At 42.1% G+C, this 27,968-nt stretch overlaps 2 protein-coding genes and 1 long non-coding RNA gene across 8 annotated transcripts in view; 1 reads left to right on the top strand and 2 right to left on the bottom strand.

Annotated features, from left to right (window-relative positions):
- Positions 1 to 27,968, bottom strand: part of ADGRV1 (adhesion G protein-coupled receptor V1) — a 234,284-nt gene that overhangs the window by 57,741 nt on the left and 148,575 nt on the right. For all 4 annotated transcript variants that reach the window (XR_014539750.1, XM_083576416.1, XM_083576417.1 and 1 more), the window contains 2 exons: positions 7,691 to 7,807; positions 210 to 388 (listed from right to left, as the gene is read on the bottom strand). Coding sequence is in view for 3 of the 4 variants with exons in the window: in XM_083576416.1 (XP_083432542.1) it covers positions 210 to 388; positions 7,691 to 7,807 (296 nt within the window). In the remaining variant the exon portion in view is untranslated. The remainder of the gene's footprint in view (positions 1 to 209; positions 389 to 7,690; positions 7,808 to 27,968) is intronic.
- LOC310744908 (uncharacterized protein) overlaps positions 1 to 27,968 on the bottom strand; it is a 263,309-nt gene that overhangs the window by 216,682 nt on the left and 18,659 nt on the right. The gene's annotated exons all lie outside the window — the stretch shown is intronic.
- LOC310745072 lies at positions 1,898 to 11,200 on the top strand. Of its 3 annotated transcripts, XR_014539894.1 has the most exons (5): positions 1,898 to 2,204; positions 4,343 to 4,460; positions 4,545 to 4,599; positions 9,606 to 9,754; positions 10,566 to 11,200. It is a non-coding gene; the product is annotated as an uncharacterized lncRNA (long non-coding RNA). The 3 variants fall into 3 exon arrangements; XR_014539895.1 differs by having other exon boundaries at positions 9,606 to 11,200; XR_014539893.1 differs by lacking the exon at positions 4,343 to 4,460 and having other exon boundaries at positions 9,606 to 11,200.

The raw sequence follows: 27,968 nt of genomic DNA, 5'->3' as shown, positions 1-27,968 counted from the left end.
TTGTCAAAAGTTGTGGATTTTAGCCCATGTCCTGCCTGAAACTTACTGTTTCATGAAAAGTACCTTCAATAAAGTTGGCTAAATGGACTGGACAGTTTAAAAATCAGCAGCACACAAACAACCCATTAAGTGTGTATAGTCTGTAAGACAGGGGAAATGAACAAACATCCATTCAATTCTTGTTTTGAGTAAATTTCATATATACTTACAGATCATTGTAGACCAGGCCATAGATCTGCGACAAGCTGTGATGATAGATTCCTCGAAGGATGATTAAAAGTAGAATCACCACAAAAGCCGGAAGACCCCAACCCAGTAGGAAAAACATTAGATAGCGCCTTTCTGTGTGCTCATCATTCATCACCAGGACATACCAGAAATTAACAGCCTAGGGAATAATGGAGAGTCCTGGATCAATAGGTTTGATATGAACCACTAATTATTGTGCAAAATAAAATACTCATAAATATGCACTGGTTTACTGCAAAAACTCAGCCACATTTTTGAATATGCTGAAACAAATAATATATATTGAAGGGTTTTCAGGATGGCAATTCAAGTTTTCAATCAGCACACAAGAGATAAAGAAACAGAGACAAATGGCAACAAATTCGTCTGCAGACAAAGGATCTAATTTGTACAAGTTTCAAAAGTTGACATCAAATATTGTAATATTATAGTGTCCAGCCACAAACAGCTCATACTCTTCTCATTAATAAATGAATAGCATCCTAGTAAAATCCCATTTCAATAGCTTTAATTTAAAGAGGTTATACAATTTCACCGTAAAGACACATGTACTAAGGGCAAACTCTCTAAAACTCACCTCAGAAACATTAATTATCCAACTGAAAAAGATGGAAAAAAAAATTTCCAATCCAAGAGAAGGCCACTCTTCCATCTCCAAACACCCCAAACACATTCTGCCCTCTCCTTATTTCCTTTCAAAACAGTTAATAGACACAACGGTGCAAACAGAGGCAGGCAGCAGGGAGAGGAAATCTTCCCTACCTTCCGGTCTCATAAAATCCACCTCGCAGAGGTGCTAAGAAATTGAACATGGGGGTTCATGGCAGAAGTAGTTTTTCTATAGGCAGCAGCAACCAGGCTTTGTCCCTAATCAAAACACTGGAGGTCAATCAAGAACTGAAGACATTTTTGTTTCAACAAGCCTTTTCAGCTGGATGTAAAGGGATCCAGATGTTCACTCTGTTTTGTTTTTAAACCTATAATAGGTGGCTTTTGTACTGTTTTAAAAAATATTTTAGCTGTTTTCAAGGCTATGTTTGTAAATTGCCTTGGAACACTGTATGCATAAAAAAGGTAAAGGTAAAGGTACCCCTGCCCGAACGGGCCACTCTTGACAGACTCTAGGGTTGTACGCTCATCTCACTCTAGAGGCCGGGAGCCAGCGCTGTCCGCAGACACTTCCGGGTCACGTGGCCAGCGTGACAAGCTGCATCTGGCGAGCCAGCGCAGCACACGGAACGCCGTTTACCTTCCCGCTAGTAAGTGGTCCCTATTTATCTACTTGCACCCGGGGATGCTTTAGAACTGCTAGGTTGGCAGGCACTGGGACCGAGTGACGGGAGCGCACCCCGCCGCGGGGATTCGAACCGCCGACCTTTCGATCGGCAAGTCCTAGGCGCTGAGGCTTTTACCCACAGCGCCACCCGCGTCCACTGTATGCATAAGGAGAAGGCTATTCAAAAAATTATGCATCATTATCACACCAAAAAAACCCCATCAGTAGTGCTATGTGCCTGTAAAAAGAAGTACTCGTGTCATTTTACATGCCTTAATAAAAGCATTGTCTCCAGGTCATGAGAAGCAACAGTTCATTTTGCAGTGGGGAAACTGAGTAGACTCTGTGTGTGGTTTTGTCCTATCTGCCAATCAAACTGGAAACGTCCTTCTGCTGTTTCTCTGTAAGCTATTAAGGGTGGGGCACCCAGGAGGGGGGTGGAATTGAGTTGAGTGTGTTCGTTGAAGCAACAGTTGCACTTCTGCAATACTCAGCTGGAGTAAAGCGTGCAGTTCTGGAAGACATCCTTCAAGAAGGATGTAGACAAACTGGAATGGGTTTGGAGGAGGGAACAAAGAAGGTTGGGATGGTAGAGAAAACAAGTCCGATGGTGAAAGGTAGCAGGGAGAGAACGTTGAGCAGGGAGGTGATAGCACTCTTCATAACACCTGAAGCACAGGTGAGGGCAAAAGCTTGTTCTCTGCTGATGCAGGTTTAGGCTAAATGGGTTTAAACTGCGGGAGAACAGTTTATAGTTAAACATGAAATCACCTAGATCTGTTGGTAGATGCTAATCAAGATGATCAAGGGTCTGTAAACCAAGCTTTCTGAAGAAGAATGGTTAAGGTACCTGGGTATGTTTAGCCTGGAAAAGAGGAGATATGATAGCCATTTTCAAATATCTCAAGGGCTGTCACATGGAAGAGGAAGCAAGCTTGTTTTATCCTGCTCCAGAGGGTAGAACTCGAACCAATGGCTTCAAGTGACAAGAAAGGAGATTCCTACTAAACATCAGGAATAACTTTCTGACAGTAAGAGCTGTTTGACAGTGGGGAAGTCTGCCTTGGGAGGTTGTAGACTCTCCTTCCATGGAGGTTTTTAAGCAGAGGTTGGATGGCCGTCTATCATAGATGCTTTAGCTGGGTTTCCTGCCTTGCAGGGGTTTGGCCTGGATGGCCTATTCCAACTCTACCATTCTACGATTCTATGAAGAGAAACTTAGCAGTTCAACTATAGAAACAATGACTTAGTGGGAGGTGGGGTCTGCTTTGCTGAAGGTTTTTGAGCAAAAGCTAGACAGCCATATGTTTGGAGATGCTCTAACTTTGGATTTGCTAGCACTGAGCAAGCAGCTTGATGAGGTAGCCTACAAGGGCCCTTCCAACTCTATGAATCTATAACTTTTACATGTAAAAGTGTGTAAGAAAAGCCCAGCACAAGTTTAAATTGTAGCAATAGTGTGGGAGGGGTGCTTTTGCCCACCTCATCATTTGATTTGCAGTATTAGCCAACTATTTCCATGGCATGCAAGCCATTATGTCTGCCTTTGAGAAACTGGAGAATGGCAGCCGTTTCTCCAATCACACATATAACCTTGAATGTAAGCTAGGGCCTAACTGGGTCAATGCCTGCAAGAGTCAGCCTTGCTTGTGCAATCCTTTCTGGGTAAAAATGATAACTAGCATTTGGCAGTTGGTGAGAGGAGTTTTCATAACACACACACACACACACCAGTTTAAAAGGGAGGATTCATGCCTGCAAATATGGCATTTATTAAAATATTTAAGTAACATGAGATTTAAGAACCTGTACAGCACATGTATCTTCAGAATTCTGCACATATTGAGAAATGGGAGATCAGGGGGCGGGGGAATGTTGTATGCAGACAATGGATATGGTGATATATTACAAATGCACATATTTTCCTTATTTGCTTATCTGTTATTTTAATAACTCCCTCAACCTTTGCTTTCCATTCTCTGCTTTGATTCTCTGCTATGCAATGCTGTCTTCTTCTTGTGATATTAAAAGAGCCAACAAAATGTTTGGCAGAAAGCAGAAAGCAGCTCACTCCATGGCCTTGTATACAAAACTAGGCCAAGCTCCAGCTCTAGACAGATGAACCCTGGAATTTATTTATGCCAATTTGTTTAGTCAATGAGCCATGATCCCATCAATTCTATCTCTTAGAACAAGTCTTGTTAGTCATGCAACACAGATTGTTTTCTAAGAACTGGTACTATGTGTCCTAACTCTTGTTTTCTGTATTTGTTTAACCATAGTTACCTACTTTCCTATCTCTTATCGCATGAACGATACGCAGACTCAACTGGGCACTGCAAAGTTTGGTGTGAACTTGGCTTGTTTACCATTTCCTGCTTAGTGTCGTATCTATCTCGATAGCTATAGGTCTCTCATCGTTTGGTACTCCAAAATTAAATAGATCAAATACAAACAGCAGGTCTAAATTTAGCAAATCCTTTCCTGTTGCTATGGTGTAACAATAACCAGCCATATGGAGACAAATAGGTACAGTCAGTTTCCTGGCTGCTGGATGAAAGAACTCAGGCAGAAGTTTCTATTGTGCCCAGGGAGTAAATGAGAAATGATTGGCTCTTTGTGTAAAGCTTAATGGAACAATACTGCACTTGAGAGTTCTGCTTTAAAGTGAAGCTTCTTCTAACACACCTTTCAATCAATTGCCTTTTAAAAAATCTTAATACTTCAAATTTTAATATCTATTTTGTGTGATTTAATATTTACTTCAGAGTTTGCTGCTCATGTGACCACCAAAGCAATTTTTTTAAAAAAATCCAGATTTTTCTGCATCCGCCCACATGGTGTTGTTTTCATTCCATCACTACTCCAGAATCAAACCACTTTTTCTGACATTTGTGAAAGGTCCAGAATGGTTCTGTAATATTTTCACTGTGTGGTAGGTATTTTGTGCAATTTCCTGCTGTTATGTGTGGCAATGAAGGTAGGGGTTTGAGCAACTTCCATTTTGCTTTTTTGACAGGAAGAGGTCATTGCAGCCTCTAAAATGATGGATAGCACCCCTGGCTAGGAATGACGTGAGCATTTCCTTTGCCTATTCTCTTAATCTTCCATACGGTCAGAGTTCTAGAATACCAGGTTTATATATCCCCACCCCAAAAAACACATACCCTAAAACCCTCACAACAGGTGGAATCAGTAACCTAGGTGTATGCTCATAGCTCTGACAATTGGTTGGTGAAACAAGGGGATGGAAGGGTTATGACTGCAGACACATAACTTTTTTTCAATCTGAACATATCCTGATGTTGTTTTAGATGGGTAAAAGTACAGTCAGTCTCCAAAGAACATGCAACTCACTGTTTGGATGGTCCACTGCAATTTTGCTCCAAAATATACCAGAACAAACAGCAGCTAGAGAGCTACAAACAGTATGACTAGAAGGAATCTCTGTGGCACCCAAAGGATAAGTGATTCACATATTAGTGGGTTGCGCTCAGAATGAACATAAACTTTATCTATTAGGCAATTAATATATTCCCGCGGGAAAACCTGCAGCAAGATGAAGGGGCAAAGAGAAACAGTTGAATACCCACTTAGCCTAGTTACCTAAGAAGAGAGTTTAAAGCAAACTAGGGCAGATACAGAAAGTGCCAAAGAATGCCCAAGGCCATTCAATAAAGCTACAAGGACAGCAACAAGAAAGCTGGATTGAGAGCCAGTCACAAAGGCACTAAATTGTGTAGCTGTTTTATTTAGATTTATTGTTTCATGGTATATGATGTGAACTAATCAATTTAGTTATATAAACATAATTATTCTATGGTGATAGTTAATTTCCTCCTTTTGGATTTCTTGCAGTAATTCTATGACTCACTGGAACTGTATAATTATAATGAATGGCAGGCTGTAATGCATTTTAGTTCCATTCATTATGGATGAGTATGCACCAGTTAGCAAAGATTTCACTTTTTCTCTCTGAGCAATGCTGCTGGTCTGAAAAATAAAATCAATCCATGCTACCCACCCAAGATTATGAATGAGTCAAATGATGTCATTTCCTTCAAGATGTGGATTTGGAAAGAATGTGTATAGCTACAAGGTCCTAGAAATATGACCTAAAAGGGGGCTTTTCTTGGTGATCCTTAACATTTTCTCCTAGAACAAGTCAGAAGAAGAAGAGGAGGAGGAGGAGGAGGAGGAGGAGGAGGAGGAGTTTGGATTTGATATCCCACTTTATCACTCCCTAAGGAGTCTCAAAGCTGCTAACAATCTCCTTTCCCTTCCTCCCCAACAACAAACACTCTGTGAGGTGAGTGAGGCTGAGAGACTTCAGAGAAGTGTCACCAGCCCAAGGTCACCCAGCAGCTGCATGTGGAGGAGTGGGGACACAAATCCAGTTCACCAGATTACGAGACTACCGCTCTTAACCACTACACCACACTGGCTATAGGATATATAGCCCTCATACAGCAAACAAGAGACACATAATCCATGTATTCTCCCCCTTTCCCCTAGTGTTGGGTTACCAGATGTTCCCATTTCCCGGGGACGGTCCCCAGGTTTGCGAATAAGTCCCCGGAGAAATTCCATCCCTGGAATGTCCCCAGATTTCATATAATGTCCCTGGGAAACACAGCAGTGGCAGTCTCAGCAGCCCAGAGCAGTTGGCTCTGACTGGCTTCAGGAGCTGCTCAGAAGTCCCCATTATGATGGTGGTGCAGGGGCTCTAAGATGCAGCTTCCGGGCTGCCTCCACCTTCCCTGACCCCAGAAACTAAGCTGTGAAGGGAGGCTTCATGCTGCCTATCAGAGCAGCCTCCCAACTCCTACTTGCATGCAATCAGGAGCGGGGCGGGGATCCCTTAGCTGGAAAGGGAGGCTTCATGCTGCCTATAAGAGCTTGAGTGCAAGCAGGAGGGGGCAGGGATCTCTCAGTTAGGCAATGGGAAGCCTCCCTTCCCAGCTGAGGGATCCCTGCCCCCTCCTGCTTGCACGCAAGTAGGAGTGGGATTGGGGCTGCTCCGATGGGAAGGGAGGCATTGCACTGCTCAAGCCTTGCTGCTGCCGCGGCTCTCGGCCCTCGTTCTCTGCCTTCCATGCCTGACCGCTTCCCCACTACCACCACTGAAGAACCAACAACTCAGGGGCTGCCCAGGCTCATGGGGAAAGGAGATAGAAGCCTCGGAGGAAGGGGAAACGTGGCGGTTGAGGTCAAGGCAGCAGCTGCCCCTCTGCCACCACCATTGCTGCAGCATCAATGTCCCAAATATGTAGTGTTGATTGACTGTGTCCCCGGATTCATTGAAAAAAATCTGGTAACCTTACGCCTAGTGCCATCCAGCCCCATTTCAGGAAGTATAGTGATGGGCTTGTTATGTTTTAATATTGTTTATTGTGATTTTATTAATGTATTTTGATGTTGCTTGTAGTACACCCTAGAAAGATTTGTATTCTGAAAGGCAGGATGTAAATAATAAATACTAATAAACCACAGTTAATTGGTGATGGTATTTCCATTTACTGTGGTTAATGCTGGATGGGAAAATCTTCCAAATGGGTTAGTCAGAGGTCACAAAGATCCAGCATTGCATTACAATATATATTCATACCTCTATGAAGAAAGTTCCCTAAAGTGGACAATTTTTTTTGTATTAAAAAAATGTACCAAAAGTATGGTTAGAAAGTAACTTCTCCAGTGTTCAGAGATTTTGTAGCTATAGATATTTTTTCAGTGTATTTCATTTAACTCTACAATGGAAAGTGCCCACAACCTCTAAAGGTTTGCCATCATACCACTTTAAACTGTTATGGCTTTGCCCCAAGGAATCCTGGGAACTGTAGTTTAACAATCAATTTAACTGTGGTTTTAATAGTCAACCTCCCATCCCAGGGAACTCTGACAAGTGTTACCTCTGTTAAGGTAATGGAGGGGGGGGGTCTCCTCAGCATCCTTAAGAAACTACAGTTCCCAGGATTCCTTGGGGGAAGCCATAACTGTTTAAAGCAGTAAAATACTGCTTTAAAGGTATAGTGCAGATGGAGCCCCAGTCTCGTTTACCTTAGTCATATTTATTTACTATCTGCTTTGGGGCGGAGTGTCTACCAAAGCAGCTCACTCCAAGCAACTGCTGGATAAGTGTAAGAGAAAAGTCATATACTTACTAACCTGAATAAGCATCCAGCTGAACTGGCAAAGATAGAGATAGTGAGTGATGGAGCCCAAAGCAGAGCAGCTTTCCTCTGAGAGTTGTTGGCTTGTGTAAGCGGAGGCCAGAAATGAAATCTGGAAGGAAAATCATAATCATCATTAAAAGGGTACATAACAATAAAGAAAATGTGTTTAGAACAGGGAAGAAAACCAAAAGGATCCACCTCTGTACATGTTAATGTTCTGAGACCAATTTCTTAAATACAAGGAATGAGAAATAAATTTGAGCATTACAATTAGCAGCTCTGAATTGTTACTATTTTTATTTTTTATATTTATTCATCTTTTTTTAAAAAAGCAATGAAACTAAAAGCAGCTTTCAAAAATGAACATTAAAACAAGGATAAAAACAAGGTTAAAACAACCTTAAATAAGATATTCTCTTTCTCTCTCTGTACACACACACACACACACACACAGAGAGAGAGAGAGAGAGAGAGAGAGAGAGAGAGAGAGAGAAACCTTCTGCTTATCTTTTAGTATATATATGAGAGATTCAACTGTACCCCTCCCTACTAAAAGATAAGCAGAAGGTGTGTGTGTGTGTGTGTGTGTGTGTGTGTGTGTATAGGGGTGGGTGAGTGTGCATGCTTCAACTGCACCCTTCCCTACGAAAAGATAAGCAGAAAGTCATGATCCCAAATTTGGTGAATATGAATATTTCCACCTGCTGCTAAGAACAGATTGTGATGGTGCTAGGCATGCCTCCCCAAGGAGAGAATTTCATAAAGTGGAGAAAGCCCATTAATCGAGAACTAAACACTGAGTACAGTTGCAGAGTACATCAAGGAGTATCTGTCATGGACTGGCTGGATTCAGAGGAATCATGGGAGGAGCCAGAAGGAAGGCTCAGGGCCAGGGGAGTGGTGGTGGGATGATGATGAGTGGTCAGAGGGGGAAGAGAGAGCAGACTGGGAGGAGGTGGTGTTGGAAGCTGAAGAGGTAACAGGGTTTAGTGAGCAGGTAGAGGCTTGGCAGACAGCATTCCAGAATCGGAGACAGAAGCGAGTCTGGAGAGGAGGGGGGCCAAGAGGCAGGTATCAGGCAAGCTGCTGAAGAAGCCAGGGAGTCTTCCCATCCTGCTGTGACCAGCTCCCCTCCCCACTGGTCTCCCAGGACCAGAAGAGGTATGAAGAGGGCAGAGCAAAGAGAGACAAGATGAAGGAGCCTCAGGTTGATTGCAACATACATTACAATCATTTCTGCTTCTTACATGGATAGGTAAGAAGGTTTCCTGGTGCAAGATTTTACTGGTGCAAGTTGCTTCAGCTGAAGTTATCCAGCCATTTCTGTATTCTGTGCTACAAGGGAGGTTTTACATTTGAGACTGTTCACCGTCCCAGGCATAGATTCAGAAGGGAACAGCTAGGCCACAGCAGTCCCAAATGTGCTGCAACACTGGGAGGTGGCTCCCTTTTCTGGCAATGTGTGCAGTGTCTGTGTCTCCTTTCTGACACCCACAAAGTTGTTGAGCTTTTTTTTTTATAAGACTACATCTGGGTTTTCCCTGCCATTCCCCCCCCCCCCCCGACACCATTTTTTAGGACATGTCAGGAATTTTCCTGACATATGGCAAGCCTAGTTAAACTTAACATAGAGCTCAAAGTGCATCCTGACAACTGTATTTTCTTGCAAGTGATAATACTGTGACATGTAGGGAATGACATCTGCATTGTGAAATGAACACATCACTGAAAATTATTTTGCACTTGAAACATCTCAGCTTGTAAAAACAAAAGTAAAGAAAAGAAAATATAATGAGCATGCTTGATTACTGCGGAATGTAAACACTGCAAGGTTAATGGCACTCCCTTGCAGGAGGTTTGATCCTACTTGGGTATGTTTCAAAAGATGCTACTGTTCTTTCTTGCAGGAGTTTTCCTGTGGGGTGCTGCAGGGTTCTGTAACATCCCCTATGGGTACATGAAAGCGCTTGGGGAGGTCATCAAAGAATGTGGAGTACAGAATCATCAGTATGCTGATGACACTCAATTACCTCTCCTTCTCCTCAAGTCCCACAAGGCAAGAGAAATCTCCAATTTTCTGTTTGGAATAAGTAATGGGCTGGATGAGGGCCAAAAACGCTATCCAAATAAGGCAGAGATTGTTTACCTGTTCATGAGATTTCTGTACTGTCTTTCAACATACAATTTCTAGTGTAGTTTACAGTGTAAAAACCAAAACAACAATATAGCAAAAACAATTGACATTTGTCTTCTCCCAGGCCTTTGGCTAATTAAACACTCCATGGCCTTTTAAATTGGGGGTGGGGTGGGTATTGTTCTTGTTCGTTACTATGGTATGTATTATTGTATTTTTATATTGTAAAGAGGCCTGTGATCCTCAGATGAAGGGTGGTATAGAAATCTAATTAGTAGTTAATTAATACCAATATTAAAAATAAATTAAAATAACATAGTAGCAAAATATCTAAGAAAGCCTAGTTTCAAAAAGTATGACATGCATATATATACATAAATATGAACCCACACATCCTTCTCCTTCAGGAAAGATAACAACAAGAAGAAATAACTAACATGGTATGCTAGAAATCTAGGGCCATTTTAGAAAAAAGTGAATTCCTCTTCAGCTTGGATTTAAAATCCAAGCTGAATAAGAGTTTGGGGTTTTTAAATGCTGCCTTCTTGAGAAAAGCATTCTAAGACCCTGAAACTCATGTCCTAAGCATGGATATATAAGTTTTGGTGACATCTGTAATTAAAAGCACTAGTTTAGATTACGGCTGGGCGATATATTAATATATTGTTGCAAACTGGTTTGAAGTCCATATTGTGATATTGATTTCATAATTTTGTGTCTGATAAATGTTTAGGAACCTTTGACTCAAGAGACAAGAAATTTTAGAAAGCACTGCTCATCTTTTTGTAGAAGCTGAGAAAAAACAATAAATTAATTCTGGCCATAAATAAATTCATTGCATCCAGGCATGAGTTAATTGCGGTTCATCCAACTAGATTTAGGGAATGTCCAACAGATGGAATAAACTTTGCAAACTTGTTCCTTTCCAGAACTTTTTGCTGAATGCCTTTATACTTTCCAGCCATATTGGCTGCATTGTCATATGATTGCCCTCTACATTTACTGAAATCTATTTCAAGTTCACTGAAGTAGTTCAGTATCAGCTCAGCCATACTTTCACCGGTATGACCAGCATGCATGACATGCATGGGCAACTGGGCCTAGATAGTAAAACTTTCCTTTTTTGTGGGGGAAAATAGCAAGAGACTGAGGCCCTCCTAGATTACGTGGTCCTGGGCTGCAGCTCGCTCAGTCCATATGTAAATCTGGCATTTCTGGGGCCTTTTGCATGAAAAGCAGATGCTCTGCCAGTGATCTGCAGCTCCTTCTTGTAAAACTGCTCAGAAAGCTTTTCTGTGGATAAGTACAGAAATGTAATAAATAAATACAACTGACTCACTCAGACGCCAACACTGGTCAGTTTGACATTTCCAGGCACCTGATAAAATATACAGATCTCTCTTCAATGTTTTCCTCTCACTGTGATCATTTAGAGTAAAAATAAATTCTTACTAGGAAGGAGAAAATATCAGCATGTGTCTACTGTGAAAAATGTTGGTTTTGGAACATTTCTTCTCAAGATCATATTATTTCCTATTGAGCTTCGTGAATTTGCTTTAAAGAAAATGCCCTGGTAATGCTTCTGTTTCGGTTAACTACAGCTTCAAATATAGCTGCGAGATCATTAATGTTCTTCACTAACACTAATAATAGAAAATATAATCTTTCAAAACAGCTGGTGTTAATCCTTTGCTATTTCTTGCAGAAAGGCTTAAAACAAACCACCGAGATCATTTGAGAACCCTGATAATGCTCCCTTTTGTTAAAGTACGACGCAACGCTAAATCTATAAGAACATCTCCTGCCCACATAGCAGTTCAAAAGCACGTCAATGTGCAAGTAGATAAATAGGTACCACTCCGGCGGAAAGGTAAACGGCGTTTCCATGCGCTGCTCTGGTTCACCAGAAGTGGCTTAGTCATGCTAGCCACATGACCCGGAAGCTGTACGCCGGCTCCCTTGGCCAATAAAGCGAGATGAGCGCTGCAACCGCAGAGTCGGTCACGACTGGACCTAATGGTCAGGGGTCCCTTTACCTTTACCTTATATAAGAACATGGCTAGAAACTGAAGTGAGATGGTGTGCATGGTGTTCTACTCACACCTGGTTCCTCTGTCCCTGAAAAGACCCCTTTCAAGGTCAATTGGTTCTTCAGACTGACATGCCTTGAAATATGAAATTTTGTCCTTCACAAAGTGGGCAGGCATAAGTGCTTTCTCCTTATGCATGTGTATGCATGTGTGTATTATTTATTTCAGTGACATACAAGGTGAAGTGCTGAGGCTCACTGGTACAGCACATTCTTTATATGCGAAAGGTGCCAGGTTCAATCCTTAGCATCTTCAGACACGGCTGGGAGAACATCTGGCTAAAACCCTAGAAAGTCACTGCCAGTCAATGCAAATACTCAGCTAGATGCACCAGTGGTCTCAGTATAAGGCAGCTTCCTACATTCCTAACAAAAGAAAAATATTTACTTTTTTAATAGCAAAACATTCTGGCTTCTTATGAGAATTTAGTATTCACATTTTGGATATAGGGTTTTTAGTGATTAAATGCATCCTTCCAGGATTCATTGCACCCCTGCCTGAAGAGCATGCACACACAAAAGCACATAGATGCTCTGGGCTCTCTAGCTCATACTACATATATCTATGTCTCATGGTATCCATCCAGTAAACTTCTGGCCCTTGGTGTTTCAAGAAATGTACCATCAGTCTAGGGAGGACTGAGGAGAGAGTCAAACTCTCATGCCTGGGCTACCAAAGCCTTCAGTGTTCTCTGTTCCTAGGAGCTGCATGACAAATTTTCAAGCAGCGAGCATCATGGGAAATTGGCGAGGGGAGGAAAGAGATAAATTTGAAGGTTTGGGGAGGTGACTTGAAGATTTGGAAGGTTTGGTATGGTTAACATTTTCCTGGATGAGCTTTTAGAGTGAGTTTATATTATATTTTGTTACACTAAAAGAAATATGAGAAGTGTTCTATGGTGGAACTTTTCACAATAACTTTTGTTTAAAAAGCCAACACTTTAAAATACATTCTATTCTACTACTGCGGATACTGTTGGATTGGATGAAATTCTTGACGTGATATAAAAAAGCTAGGACAAAAGTGTACCTAGAAATAGACGCACACAGGAATGTGTGGCTGAATGGATATTAACAGGAAATCCAAGCCGGTTTCCTCTTACAAATAACCACTTTAAGCCATGGAAGGCACAGTGTAGACATGGAAAATAAGTAAAGAACAATAATACTTTTAAGGAATGAATGAATTAAATCATAACAGACATTACTTCATTTTTGAGGTAAAAAGCAGGGTCTAAGTTTCAATGTACTTTTTTTTACACTAGAAGTTATAGTTGTACAGGCTGGTGAGATAAATTGGGAATTGCTTTACAGCAATGGCCATAATCCTAAAGTCCTAAATAAATGGGATTCTTTCAGAGGAAGTGATCTGTACGTCTTTGCACTAGCTTCACATGCTCATAGAGCATTGGGTTACACATATATACCTGAAATGAAATCCTGTTGAAATAAAGGAATCTAAATACATTTAGCACTAAAAAGTTAGCATGTGAACCTGTATTCATCATCTCACAGTAATGAGCAGCAAATACTTGCATGTTATTCAGAGATATTGATTTGCTGCAGATTGGCAATAACCCAAAATTTGGTACAATACTAAGTAAATGCTTAAGCTTGGACATGATGCCTGCTCAAACTCATAGATGAAAATAGGGATGTGCTTGCAATGCCTCCTTCTTATCCCAATATTCCACTTCACAAGCTCCAGCCCATACACCCCATGACATGACATGATTGTGTGCTGCATTTTTACACCCTGTCAAAGTCATTGAATCATACAATTTTATCGGTTTGGGAGGAACCTCAGAGGTCATCTAAACCAACCAGCTGCTCAATGCAGAATCTACAATGCAGGCTGCAACTAAAAAGGTAAAAGTAAAGGACCCCTGGACGGTTGAGTCCAGTCAAAGGCGACTATGGAGTTACGGTGCTCATCACGCTTTCAGGCCGAGAGAGCCAGTGTTTGTCCACAGACAGCTTTCCGGGTCATGTGGCCAGCATGAATAAACCGCTTCTGGTGCAACGGAACACCATGACAGAAACCAGAGCATACAGAAATGCCGTTTACCTTCCCGCTGCAGCGATATCTATTTATCTACTTGCACTTTGATGTGCTTTCGAACTGCTAGGTTGGCAGGAGCTGGGACAAAGCAACAGGAGCTCACCCTGTTGCAGGGATTTGAACTGCCAACCTTCTGATCAGTAAACCCAAGAGGCTCAGTGGTTTAGACCACGGTGCCACCTGTGCAATTACAGCACCCTTGGCAGATGGCTGTCCAGATTCTGCTTAAATACCTCTAGCAAAGGAGTGTTCACCTCTTCCTGAGGAAATCTGTTCCAGTGTCAAGCAGCTCTTACCATAAAGAAGTTTCCCCTGATGTTTAGCTCAAATCTGCTTCCCTACAGTTTCCACCCATGGGTTCTTCCCTTGCCCTCCGAATCAACTTCTACAGATTTAAGTGCTAAAAGGGTTTTTTGTTCTATGGGTTTCAGATTCGCTAGAATATAAATGACCTTAACAATATATTACACAGTTTGAAATATAGCTCACTCTGGAATGGGTTGAAATGTCAGGCTGCACACTGCAGTGTGCTTTGATATCTTCATACATGCATTTACTTACAGATGCACTAAACGAAGACCCACCCACCCAGATACTGAACCTCTAGATACTTGAGGGGATGAAGCTAAAACCTACAGAACACCAAATGCTAGCATCCCAGAAAAGAGAAAGAAAGAAAGAAAGAAAGAAAGAAAGAAAGAAAGAAAGAAAGACAAACAAAACAAAACAAAACAAAACAAAACAAAACAAAACAAAACAGGAACAGTGATTTTTTCAGAGATAGGCACCAGAAAACAGGGAGATTTGCTTCTGTGCCAACACAAGCCAGGAGTTCATGTAGCTGTGCAAAAAATGCAATTGCTGATCACTTCCACCATTTGGTTTTTATTTGTGAAAAATCATAATCTGATTCAGTTAAACTATTAAACAATCCTTTTCCCTGGCAATGCCTCCTATGTGCTCGGGAATATGTAGTTCCTGCATAGCTAAAAAATTAGCTAATGAAGCAACGACTTATATAACTGTTGACATTTTCTAGCTACTTGAAAGAGCAGTTGTTTACACAGTGCACTGGAAGGCTGTGTCCCACCCTGTTCTCCTTTGGCAATGAATATGTTTTTATATTTAGGTGTGAAGAGGGTTAAGGGCATTGTCGTACTTATCCATACATTCCAGACACTCTTCTATAAACAGCAATTAAGATGAATAACCTGATGCAAACCCAAGGCTCAAAATATGCTGTTGTCTGTTAAAAAATGCTGACAAACATTAGCTAGCTAGTTTGTTAAGTGCTCCTATGCAATGTGTGTTTTTTTTACATTAAAGTGCTTGGTTCAAAGTTGGCAGTTTCACCAAAGACTTCTGAAGCCCACTGCATCTACCACTGTGTTCCCATGATTTGTTGCAGGCCTGCACATGTAGCCCAACACAGCCCACCAGACACATACAATGGCCCACCAAGAACTCAGCCTGTTTGTTTTCTGCCCAATGCTACAGAACAGGGGGATGACCTGGCATCCCTCTGCTGAAGCTAAGGCATCATGCAATAACATGACTAGGAAATAGGGTTGGTGATTAACAACTAAGCCTTACACATGTCTGCTCAGATGTATGTCCCACCAAGTTCAACGGGACTGACTCCTATGTATGTGGGGTTAGAATTGCAGCAAAAGGCTGTGGCCGTAAATACATTTACTAGAGTGTATGTCCCACAGAAGTCTGAAGGATTTACTTCTAAACAAATATGTTTCAGGTTGTGCTGTAAGTCAATGTCCCTGCAGCAGCCTTTCTTGTTACCCACAGAATCCCTCTCCCCACCACTGAAATTAGGCTTCAAAGAAGCATTCGTTTGTTGCCAATACACTAGGCTGCAGTATGTGCTTGGTTTGCCAGCTGTGTGTGACAGTTTCTCCGGTCTGCGAATGTGTGCAGAGGTCTCCAAAGGCTGCTAACCCGTGCCCAAAGTTCTGTTGGGCTCAGACAATTTATGGCTTTCATAGCTTTGTCTTGTGAATTGGGCTTGGAAAACAAAAAGCAGCTGGCCCAGCTGTTGGGAGGACCTTTCTAGTACCATTGTACCTGTGCTAGTACCTTTCTGCCCAATGGGGTGAAGGGAGTGGGTGGTGCTGTGGTCTAAACCACTGAGCCTCTTGGACTTGCCAATCAGAAGGTCAGTGGTTCGAATCCACACAATGCAATGAGGTGAGCTCCTGTTGCTCTGTCCTGGTTCCTGCCAACCTAGCAGTTGGGAAGCATACCAGTGTGAGTAGATAAATAGGTACCGCTGCAGCGTGATGGTAAAGGGCATTTCTGCATGCTCTGGCACTCGTCACAGTGTCCCATCGCACCAGAAGCGGTTTAGTCATGCTGGCCACATGACCCAGAAAGCTGTCTGCAAAAGCTGTCTCCCTCGGCTAAAAGCGAGATAAGTGATGCACCCCATGGACTTAACCATCCAGATGTACTTTACCTTTTTTTGTTTTTTGTTTTTTTGTTACCTTTACCTCATGAATAGGATGTCTCATTTAGCCATGCTTCCAAAGAAATTTCCAATGATAGATGAATGCAGTGCACACTGCAGTAACTGATCTTTTCCATTATAAAATCATAGGTGCTGGTTCCTGAGCTCTATGGAAGGATTAGGTTCCACAGCACTGCTGGGGCCTCTGTATGGGCCTGCTATGTAGTACCTATAGCAGTGATGGGGAACCCATGGTCCTCCAGATGTTGTGGGACCTTAACTCCCATCAGCTGCAGCTAGCATGGCAAATGATCAGGGAAGATGCGGGATGTGCAACAGAAGGAGGTGGGCACTGGTTCCCCATCTCAGAAGGAGTCACAGGACTGTTATCCTATTTTGATTCACTATTTATTTCGTTTCACAATTTGCACGCTGCTTAATCACTGTAATCTCTAAACAGTACTGAACCGAATAGTCAATGTACCATAAACTACAGCACCATGCTGTATGAGAGCTTAAGAGAAGATTCAGATACCTCATCAACCAAAAGCATGCCTATATTCAAGGAGCTATAGTGAAGAAGAACTTCACAGATAGTACTAAAAGACACCAAAAATGTCACACTGAAAACCTGTGCAGAATACAGGAAAGCTTATATATTGCAATGGAATCATTTACATTGCTATATTCAACCTGAGAACATCACAGTGCTATAAATATAAAAGCTGTAAAAACAAAACAAACAAACTAGCTTTCACCTTAGGGACTTTATTTGGAAAACTGTGTGCCCCAAAAAATTTCTCTTACTGTCTCCTGCTTTCTCCTCTTGTTCTTTAAAGAGATTGTAGAAGGGGAACTTATACTCTGGTTTCTCTTTAGATAGTAAAAGGCACACTTGACAATCCTAGACAGAGCTTGCCTCAATAAAGAGGCAAAAGCTAGGCACCTTTACCACAGTTCACATTTTACTCTTTGTCTTTTTCTTTTCTTCCTAGCCTATCTTTTAGACTGATCCTCAACACCTGTGCTTGGAAATGTTCCAATGAGGACAACAGGACTAGTAGGCATATTATGACTGTGGTCATTCTTTAGTTAAAAGACTAGATGCTTTAACACATGAATCCAAGTACTGCAGGAAAAATGTTTGGGGGAGGAAGTGGCAAAGCAACTGCTAACCCTAATGTTACAGATGGGCGAGGCAGGCATAAAAATGTCTGGCTCCCACTGACTGAGTTGCTCAGATCCCAGAGAAAGGCAGGACATGCAGAAAACAGGAGGAGGAGGAGAGGACACATGAACCTAGGAAGGTAGGAACCAGGGAGGCTGACAAGACAGTGTGCCAAGGAAACCAGGCAACAGGAGGCTTAGGAAATGTGATGGAAGGGGTGGTCCAAATAGCAGTGAGAAGAGAAGAAATGTGAAAGAATCTGATGGGAGAGAGAATGGGTAGAAAAAAGTTGCACATGGTCAAGAATTGAGAGGTGAGAAGCGTGCGGTTGGAGGATGGATGGCGGCTAACAGATTGAGGTTGAATCCTGAGAAGACAGAAGTACAGTTTTTGGGGGACAGGAGGCTGGCAGGTGTGGAGGACTCCCTGTTCTTGAATGGGGTAACTGTGCCCCTGAAGGACCAGGTGCGCAGCTTGGGGGTCATTTTGGACTCAAAGCTGTCCGTGGAGGTGCAGGTCAATTTACTAACAGCTGTTTACTAGCTCCATCTGGTACGCAGGCTGGTACACTGAGACCCTTTCTGCCCGTGGACTGTCTCGCCAGAGTGGTGCATGCTCTAGTTATCTCTCACTTGGACTACTGCAATGTGCTCTATGTGGGGCTACCTTTGAAGGTGACCCAGAAACTGCAACTAATCCAGAATGTGGCAGCTAGACTGGTGACTGGGAGCGGCCGCCGAGACCACATAACACCAGTCTTGAAAGACCTACATTGGCTCCTAGTACGTTTCCAAGCACAATTCAAAGTGTTGGTGCTGACCTTTAAAACCCTAAATGGCATCGGTCCAGTATACCTGAAGGAGTGTCTCCACCCCCATCGTTCTGCCTGGACACTGAGGTGCAGCACCGAGGGCCTTCTGGCGGTTCCCTCGCTGTGAGAAGCCAAGTTACAGGGAACCAGGCAGAGGGCCTTCTCGGTAGTGGCACCCACCCTGTGGAATGCCCTCCCACCAGATGTCAAAGAGAAAAAGAACTACCAGACTTTTAGAAGACATCTGAAGGCAGCCCTGTTTAGGGAAGCTTTTAATGTTTAACAGACTATTGTATTTTAATATTTTGTTGGAAGCTGCCCAGAGTGGGCGGGGTATAAATAAATGATGATGATGATGATGCAAACTGATTGGGGAAAAAACCCTGACTGACTGCAGGCCTCTAATGTTGCACTCAATAATATGAACTACCAGGTACCTTGCTACAGTACAAGAGAAAAGGTCTCATTTACACATGATTTGTGTCAGAGCAGTGGATCACCATTCATTCAGCCAAAGTATGAACAGAAAGAGTTCAGGGCTAACAGGCAATTAATCTGTAGGTCCTGAATAATACTGACAAGGACAATGCAAAAGGAGAGCATAGCAAGGGGGTGGTGTGGATGTAGAGCACAATAACTTGTTTCTAAATGGTGCAAGCAACTACAAAATAATTGCAGGAAATCAGGGCTATTTCTACTGTTAATGCTTCCATTCAGCTCAGGAGCACTCTCTGTGACCCTTTGAAAAGTGGATTATGCCTACGTACACTATCGTTTTCTGAATATCACATCTCGCTGCTTGTGTATTGTTAACAAAGATTCTGCAACCTGCTATCAGTGGCAAAAATCCAGCTAAGCCTTTTCACACTGTCTTGGTTCGGAAGCAGTGTGTGTGTGTGTGTGTGGCCATTCTGCAAATTACTGGAAGCAAACACAAAATCCCATGTTTAATGTCAGTACAAGAAATGCAAATTCAGTATCACAACCCAGGATATCTTCCCGAACGCTTGAAAAGCATCAGCATGCTGAAATGAGCTCATCTAACATCAAGAAGTTTCTTTAAAGCTAAGCCTTCCTGCAGTTGATTTGATATACCTATCGGTGGTCTGAAACAAGAAATACTGAAACTTTTACTTTCAAGCACATTCATAGTGCTCCCAATATAACTAAACTCAACTATTTTGCATTAACTGATGGGATAAGCTTCCTGGTAACATCCTCCCATGACATTACAAGAACCATGCTGCCTAGGGGAAGCTGTGTATGGGAAATCTGAGAGCCCTCAAAGTTAAATGGGCAATTCCCGACTGGATATGGGTCTGCCCATGCATGTGCCTATATGGGAAGACTGGCAGCCAGTCAGGGAAGCTTCCTGCTGTGGAATGTCTGGGAGCTGGTGCATGAAAGAGGAATTAGAAGGGGAAAACTATGGTTTCTCATGATGTATGAAGCAGCAAAGGCCGGTGTGATGCCTCCAGATCCTGCTTGTGCCAGCACATGCCTGTTTCTTACAATGCCTTCTACATTAGCTTGGACTCTTCCCTACTTCCTAAGATTTTGTGGTGGAAATAGAGTGGCTCGCCTGACATTAGGGATGGGGGAGAAAATGGATTCAATTCACATTTAAAGGTGAATCTGACCAATTTGCACCTTTTAAAAACAATATGCAACCCCCCCCAATGAAGCTAGCCTTAGAAATCTGCACTTCTCTGAATATTGCAATGCCAAATAATGTGTGCAAAAATGCACTCACAGGTAATGTGTGCATAAAATGTGCGTGAGAGCAAAACTAACATGCAAATGTGTGTTAAATTAGGGGAAATTGCTTTGCAAAAAATGTGCATAATTCACACAAAAAGCCTGATTAAATAAAAAGGTTGTTGAGAAAATTAAAGTTGAAAACTAATGTGGAAATGTGGAGAACTTAACTGAAGAAAAGAAAAATGAAAAATGAAAAAGCAAAACAGTCAGATTCACCCCACCCTGCCTACCTGAGGCCACCTAGTGAGTTCACGGCAGAGACGAGGTATGAAGTGGAGGCTTCCTGGTGCTGTTCCGTGCCCCGACCCTAATTTTCAGATTGTTGCCTGGAATGGGAACTGCATTAGGCAAGCAACCACACCATAGGGTTGCCATATATCAAAAAGTAAAATTCCTGACATCCGCTGAACTTTTTTTTAGGAAGACCCCAACCTTTTTTAAAGAAACCCATCAAAACTGATGAGCATTTTGGGGGAACAAACCCAAATTGTTAAACTTTTGGGTTTTAAAATAGTGATTTTAAGCTTTTTGAGCTGTTTCCACTGCTATTTCCACCACATTGCCATATACCCAGGTTTTCTCTGACATTTTGCCGATTCGGCAAAATTCCCCCCCCCCCCAAGCCATTTTGACACCCAAAAACCAGGACGTGCCAGGAATTTCCTTGCATAAATGCAAAGATCCTCCTGTGTTGCCTTTCTGGTCCATGAATACGTTGTTAAAGGTTTATGTATCATGCAATATGAAGCCTCAGCTGGCCAGCAAAATGGATACACATGCCATCCCATTCATCAGATGTGATGGTATCCAGGCAATATACATGCTTTTCTCCCACGTGGAAGCAATGTATGTACAAAGTAAATAATGTGGCATATGTGATGCAGCTGTGTCTCCCAGATCCCTGGCTCACAGTGAGCAACGAATACAGTTCAACATGGCATAAATGAGTGCACACTGTTCTGCGTTTCCCCATTTTTGAGCTCTGAATTTGGCCTGAGGCAAATAAACTGGGAAGAGAAGACTCTAGCTCTTACATTAGAGGAGCATGATCAAAAAGAAACTAGAGGTACAGTACTCTGCTAGAGGCCATATTGAATGTTGATGACCTTGCTAAAGAGTGTCAGTAGATAAGGAAAATTGACCTAGCAAACAAAGGTGCAAAATACTTGGCAGATCAGCTTCATGCTGATACTTGGGGGAGGGAGGACAAGAAGACTGAATATCTCTGCCACTGACAAAAAAAAAGCATGTTATAACAATTACAAATTAGCCTACTTCCTCCACAGCCTGCTTCCAACTCTGCAAAAGGCAGAAGAGGGCTTGATAACATGCACTGAAAGCTGCATGTAATTAAGTTCTCAGGCTGATTTTTAGAGGTGGTAATCTTGCAAACAGTAGTCACGGGAACTGGCCAATAGTTCACAAAGTGTTCAGTAGTGCATCCTGTTTATCAGCTGTGTATGGTAAAAGTGACAGTGGCAACTATCAGATCACTTCTTAAACTGATGGGGAATGAAGAATGGCACCACAACATGAGCACATCAGACCCAGCCCAGCAAACGGGATGAAATGTTAATTCCCCAGCCCAATTCAAACATTTGAGCAAATGAAAGCTGTGCCCCAATACCCTAGCACATGCTGGTTTTGCTTCAGATCTTTGTCCCAGCCACCAAAAGCACTTAGAATCCTCCTTCAGAACTTCCCACTGAACACACAAGTGTCTGAAATGGATTCAGCACACATGGGGACCTCCCCTCTCCCCTCAACTGTTTAAGCCCACATGTGTCCACTCGGATGCCTGAACAGGACTTAAATCTCCATATGGAACACACATGCTACCCTCTATTGTATGTATGTAAAATGTAATCTCTCCCCCAACGAGATTTCTAAAGCCTTGGGATGACCACAGCTATTAACCATGGAGGTCAGGGTAACCACACACATATACATTTTTGTCTCACTTTCTTCATGCTAAAAAGACTTGTGTGCAAAATCACACACCTAATGAAGGTATGCCAGCATTACATCACTCACAAAAGCAGAAAGCAAACGGCAAGTCGGAAATCAAACAGAGAAGTTTGAATTCAAATCTTCAGGCTGTGCAGTGCTGCATGCTGATGCTCCTACCTAGTCTCTCTCCCACAGACAATCATGGGAACGAGCACACACATTTAAAGGAGATAATGTAATGAACCTTTCGGGAGCTAGTGACTGCTGAACTGAGATGCGCCCCCCCCCTTTCCCCAGCGAGTGCTTTCCCCTCCCCCATTCCCACCTCTACTCTCTCCGTCATTGCTAAATAGTGCCGGCTCAAACTGGCTCGCTCCAGCCTCAGCAGCATCTTCCTTTCTCTCCCTCCCCGCTTTTGTTCCCCCTTTCAGAATACGGCACTCTCTTCTCCGTTCAAAGCGTGAGGAATCTGCTTAACGATCAGTGCTGGCAAACTGTCATTTAGCAGCAGCCGGTCGTTTTTCGGAAGAGAAAAAATGTAACACTTTTAGGACAAAACACATTGTTAACAAGGTATGATTTCAACTGCAGCATTAGTTGCTGTGTAAATCCAGGCGAGCATTGTCAGATGTGATTGAACCCCACAGCTATGCTCTCAATTCATGTTTACTGTTCTTATTACCGTGTGATCCACTGAGTCTGATTTGAATGAAATAAAAGCTTATTTCCAGGAGAGTTAAAGCTGCCTGAGAGTTATTTTTATAGTTCACTGTACCAGCCAGCTTAGCGAAGAACAATTTAAAATGCATTTCAGAACGCGTCTGAAGTTCAAGAACCATGCTTATATGAGAGAGTAATTTCCAAACCGATGAGGAATTATTCTTCCTTGAATGATATGAAACAGCTAGAATCTTAAGAACGTCTCTTAAAATGTTTTCTAGAAAAAAAACTGTCAGGTGCAGTATCCCTCAACACAGAACAAGCAATGAAATGCAGCTATTTAATCTCTCCAACTATCACTGTCACATTTTGGACTATAATCTAGGTCAGGGAAAAATATGTTATCATGGCTAACCAAAGCAACTACACCATGTGACCTGAAAAGGGGTGGGGGTCTCAACATGCCTTGGATTTCTGAGATGATGCTGAGACTCAACTTTTGGACTGAGCACAGAAGCCACACACATACCAAACATTAAATCCTGCCATCCTTCGAATTGAGACACTGCAAGGTATATTGGGGCCAACCTCTTGGGTTACAGACTGATTCCAAAAAGGCTGCCACCCCAAGCGACTACCTGGTAGACTACTGATGTTTCTCATATGGTGTTCTAATGGAAAGCTGTGACCAAATGAGAACTTTAGGCTTGGTGAGATGTTCAGAGAGTGATAGTAAATAGCTACACAATAATCCCCTCTCTGCCCCCAAATGCTTTCAGTTCTAACATGTCTGTCACTTCCAGACAGAGGTTCTGTTATAAAAAGTAACCAATGCCTCACCTACTTTTGCATTTGCTGTTGAAACAAACACACCACTTGTAGCACAGTTGCACAAACCGTTTTGCTTTTGATAGGGATGAGGTGGGCAAAACCACAGTCAGAGCTTGTTCAAAACAGCTCCTTGTGCAGTGATAGATCCTGAGTTTTATTTACATTCTTTCCCTGAGGTACTTGCAGTTCCTCTGCAGTTCTGTACTATGAAAACCTCTGGAAGCTGTCTACATATAACAGGTCCTCAGAGATAAAGGTTTTTTTGTTGGATTTGGAGTAAGCCTGTAAGGGTGGTGATCAGGGAAGCACAAGACCTTGAGGTACATATGAAAAGCAATTTTAGTAATGAGCAACAGCAGCACACCACAGACCCAAAACCTGATATGGTGCTCTTGTGTGCTTATAATAGGATAAAGGAAACTGCACCAAATGCTAATATTCTTGTGGCAGTAGAAAAAGAAAAGAAAAAAGCACACTATCAACTTATAGAAAGCAGATTAGAATGTCTGAGCTGTTCGGCTGTTACCATTGACAGGGGAAGTGTTTCTTCCAGTTTTTTTGGTATGTGGCCATATGTTGGCATCCTTCAGCTAGTATTTCATAATTATGTGGATTTCACTCTAATAATCAGCTACAAATTCTTAAAAACATCTTAAATTCTCCAATCTCTGGTTTGGAGAAGCACATACAACAGTGGGTCGCTATGTGGCTTCAGGAATCTGAACACATCCCAGCTCCAACAAAATCCCCACCACACCAACACACCAAGATGTATGAAAAGTTACACTTGCTAGCTGCTTTTTTTAATTTTTATTACAAGCAGGTACTTAATGCCTTTAATGCAATTTACGTAGGGCAAGGACAGCCTCAGATCTAAGATTGTGTTTCTGCTGTATGTGACATTAGGTGGCAACTGTTCAGAGACATACTCTCCTGATCAAACTGGGGCACAGCGCTCAAGAGAAAGTTCCCCAGGAGTTTCCTATAACAGGGCCAGGTAGCCAAATCTAAAATCTTATTGTGCCTGCTTGCAGAGGCACAGAAAATGGTGTAATGTTAGCTTTGCAAAGACGAGATTGTAAAGTTTGGCATACCATCAGTGTTATCTACCATATTGCTGGGAACAACCCTTACGGAACCTGATGCCAAGCTAACACCCACAAGTTCTCATGGTAACATAGCTCAGATACATCAGAGGTATTATACTGTAACACCAATCTGGACTATTTCAACTCCTACAATTGCTCATGCAACCACAACGAGACGTATCAAGTAACTCTGAAGAAATACTCAGATTTAAAATATTTCAGACTATATTTTCATTGTACATACATTTGCTTTTTCCTTTAATTTGCGCTTCCTATAGTACAGAAGAAGCCAATATATATGTAATTGTGATATTAAATAGCCATGGGAATGATCCTGCCAAAGTTAAACACTAAAAAAGAACCCATTGATTTCAGTGTGAAAGATTTAAGCACGTGCTTAACTGGCATTGAAAACAGAACTTTCCTTGGCCATTTCTGATTAAGTTTATAGATTTTCAAGTGGGAATAGATTAATTTAAAGTATTGATGTGCCACAATACACAGGCTACAACATCCTTAACAAAACACTGCAATTTTTATTAGATAAGCTATTACCGCTTTCTGATTTTTTACCCTCTTTTAACAAGCTTACATATTTTACATTCTGTAAATTTTTATTTGTTGTCAGTGGTTAATATCCTCAGTTATAGTGTTTACAGCAGGGATAGGAAATCAGTAGCCCTATAGAAGCTATTGGAATATAACACCATCATCCATGTCCACAGAATTTCTCCCCTAGTCCTAGTCAAGATGGGAGTCCAACAAGGCCCATCCCTGCTTCACCATATAATTCAACACTATTCTTTACATTTTAAGTCATGACTTGTCTTATACTTGTTTGCAGACCTCATTGCACTTGTTTTGAAATGTTAATATGGAGGCCCAGTAGTGGAATTTTGAAATCCATAAGTTCAGGCCCCAGTTGTCCATTGTTTTGGTGTTCCCCCAACCTTGTTCACTATTTTCATGTTCTACTGGTGAACTCCATCTCAACCTGACATTTGGGAAACGCTGGCTCACATAGTAACAGACATACATTTTTTTCTCAGACGTATGCCAAATTCTTCATCTTACAAGTGCAGATTCATAGCTCTAAGGTTCTAAAAGAGTGATTTCTCAACACTACCACAATGATTTATTATTTTAAAAATAATGGGACAGCTTCAACCATAGTTATTCTTTGTTTAGTCAAAAGTAGCATGTTTCAGTGCATTTCTTATGACGTCAAGAATAGAATGGCCCATTCAGGAGTTCTGAAAACACTGTTTCACATCATTCTGTTCCTTACATGCATTCATTGTAAAGAATAACCTTTGCAGAGCTACTGAGAGGGGGCGGAAACATGAATGAAGGAGCAGAATGTTTCAGAGCTGCCTTAGCATACCTTTACGGAAAGTGGATAAAGAGTGCCTCATAGTGGGCTGTTATACTCAGTGTCAATATGAAAGTGATAGCTACCGGTAATTCAGCTGTCAAGAAAGGAAACTGGACTGGACAGTGAATACATTAAAGCAATGGCCACGATTATTGCCTTCTAAATTTTCCCAAAAAGTATCAGAAGCTATCAGAAAAAGTATCACAAAAACTGGTGGCACACAAATGACCAACAGATTTATTGTGATTGGGGATGGGCAAACCTTTCAAGTTCAGTTTCTCATTTGCTAAACTCCACAATTCCATATCTGTTTGTGATTATTATTGTTTTTTAAAGCCCTCATGAAAATTCAACATTTTCATGCAGTATTCCCCTAATATGCACATCCCTGTATGCAATTTCTCTGATATTCACATTTTTGCAATTTTCCATAACTTAATGCATTTCTGCACGCCACTAATATATACATTTATAAGAACAACTTTACCCTAGTATATGAAACTTTGTACTGATTGCTTGGCTAGAGAAGTGCATTGTAAAGTCCAGAGAAGTGTGATTCATGGAGAGTGGCTGTGTTTTGGGTAGTGTACTGTTTTGGGAAATGCAAATTAGGTAGCTTTCCCTTTAAATGCCAACCGAACTGAATTTCTCCTCTGTCCTTAATAGTGACACATTTTTTGTGCACTAGGTCTCACTTCATAGGATGCATGAAGTGTCAGCCTCGATTGGCTGCTTCTGTCCCCTACATCCCCCCACAAAAAATCCTTCTCATATAGTCTGGGAGGCCCTCTTGGACAAACTGGGATGAAGCAATGAGAGTTGTGGGGGGTAGTGGGAAATTGTTCAAAATCTGTTTATTTTTACCTAAAAACAGGGGGGTGTAACTTGTGGCCCTCTACTTGTTATCTGACTCCAATTCCCATCAACCCCAGCCAGCATGAACAATATTCAGGGATGTTGATGGTATACTCCAACACTCGCTCACTTGCTGGATCATCACCTTGTCATGGTGAGTGGGCTTGCACGTTCCTATGACTCTTGTAAGCGAAGCCGTTGGGAGTCTCATACTCCCAGCAGGGTCACCCAAGGCGGTAAGGTTAAAGGGGAGGAGCTGGACAAAGAATGATCCAAGAAGTCCTCAGTGGCAGAACAGGCAGAAAATAACAAGTGGGTATGTTACAGTGGCTGTGAAGGTGGATGAAGACTGCAGCAGATAGGAATCTACCGGTTGTCATGATACTCATGCCACTGGAATAGAGCCTTACTGTGAAGACTGTGCGTTGGTCAGCATGCACTGATCTACACACATAAAACAAATTCACACACAGGCCTCTTCCAAAAGCCCATCCCAAACCCAAACTCAAAAAAGTCCCACTCTGGAAGCCCCTAGCCATTAACCGGCACATGGACAGTGGATACAGATCCAGTTGTTCTAACTTAAGGAATGAGGCAGTTGAGTAGCTTGGCAGTTGTATCCATGACTGAGCAATCCTATTTAGGATCCACTCTGCTCACCCTGAATAGGGGGAGGGGCTAGAAAAGGTGCCCTAAACATAGTCTGCCTCCCTTTCCCCCTGACTGGATTACAGCACCCAGTGGAGTCATGATGCAGCGGTTGTAAAAGTCAATTGAACTTAGCAACATGAAATATATGGACTTTGTTTGTATATGGACTATCAGAGATAATGAGCGTCCCGAATGCAGGACTGCCATCATTGCAAGAGACTTGTGATGTTTTAACATTGATATTGCAGTGCTTCAACAAACTCGAAGAGCAAGCGAGTATAACTTATATACCAATAACTGAAGGAAGAAAAAGGAGGCTACACATTCTTCTGGAAAAGTCTACCTAAACAAGAACATTGCATACATGGAGTAGG

This window comes from Podarcis filfolensis (assembly GCF_964270895.1).
Source record: "Podarcis filfolensis genome assembly, chromosome: 11".
NCBI classification, from domain to species: domain Eukaryota; kingdom Metazoa; phylum Chordata; class Lepidosauria; order Squamata; family Lacertidae; genus Podarcis; species Podarcis filfolensis.
Note: the sequence above shows the minus strand (reverse complement) of the source record. Positions and strands in the feature narration are given on the sequence as shown.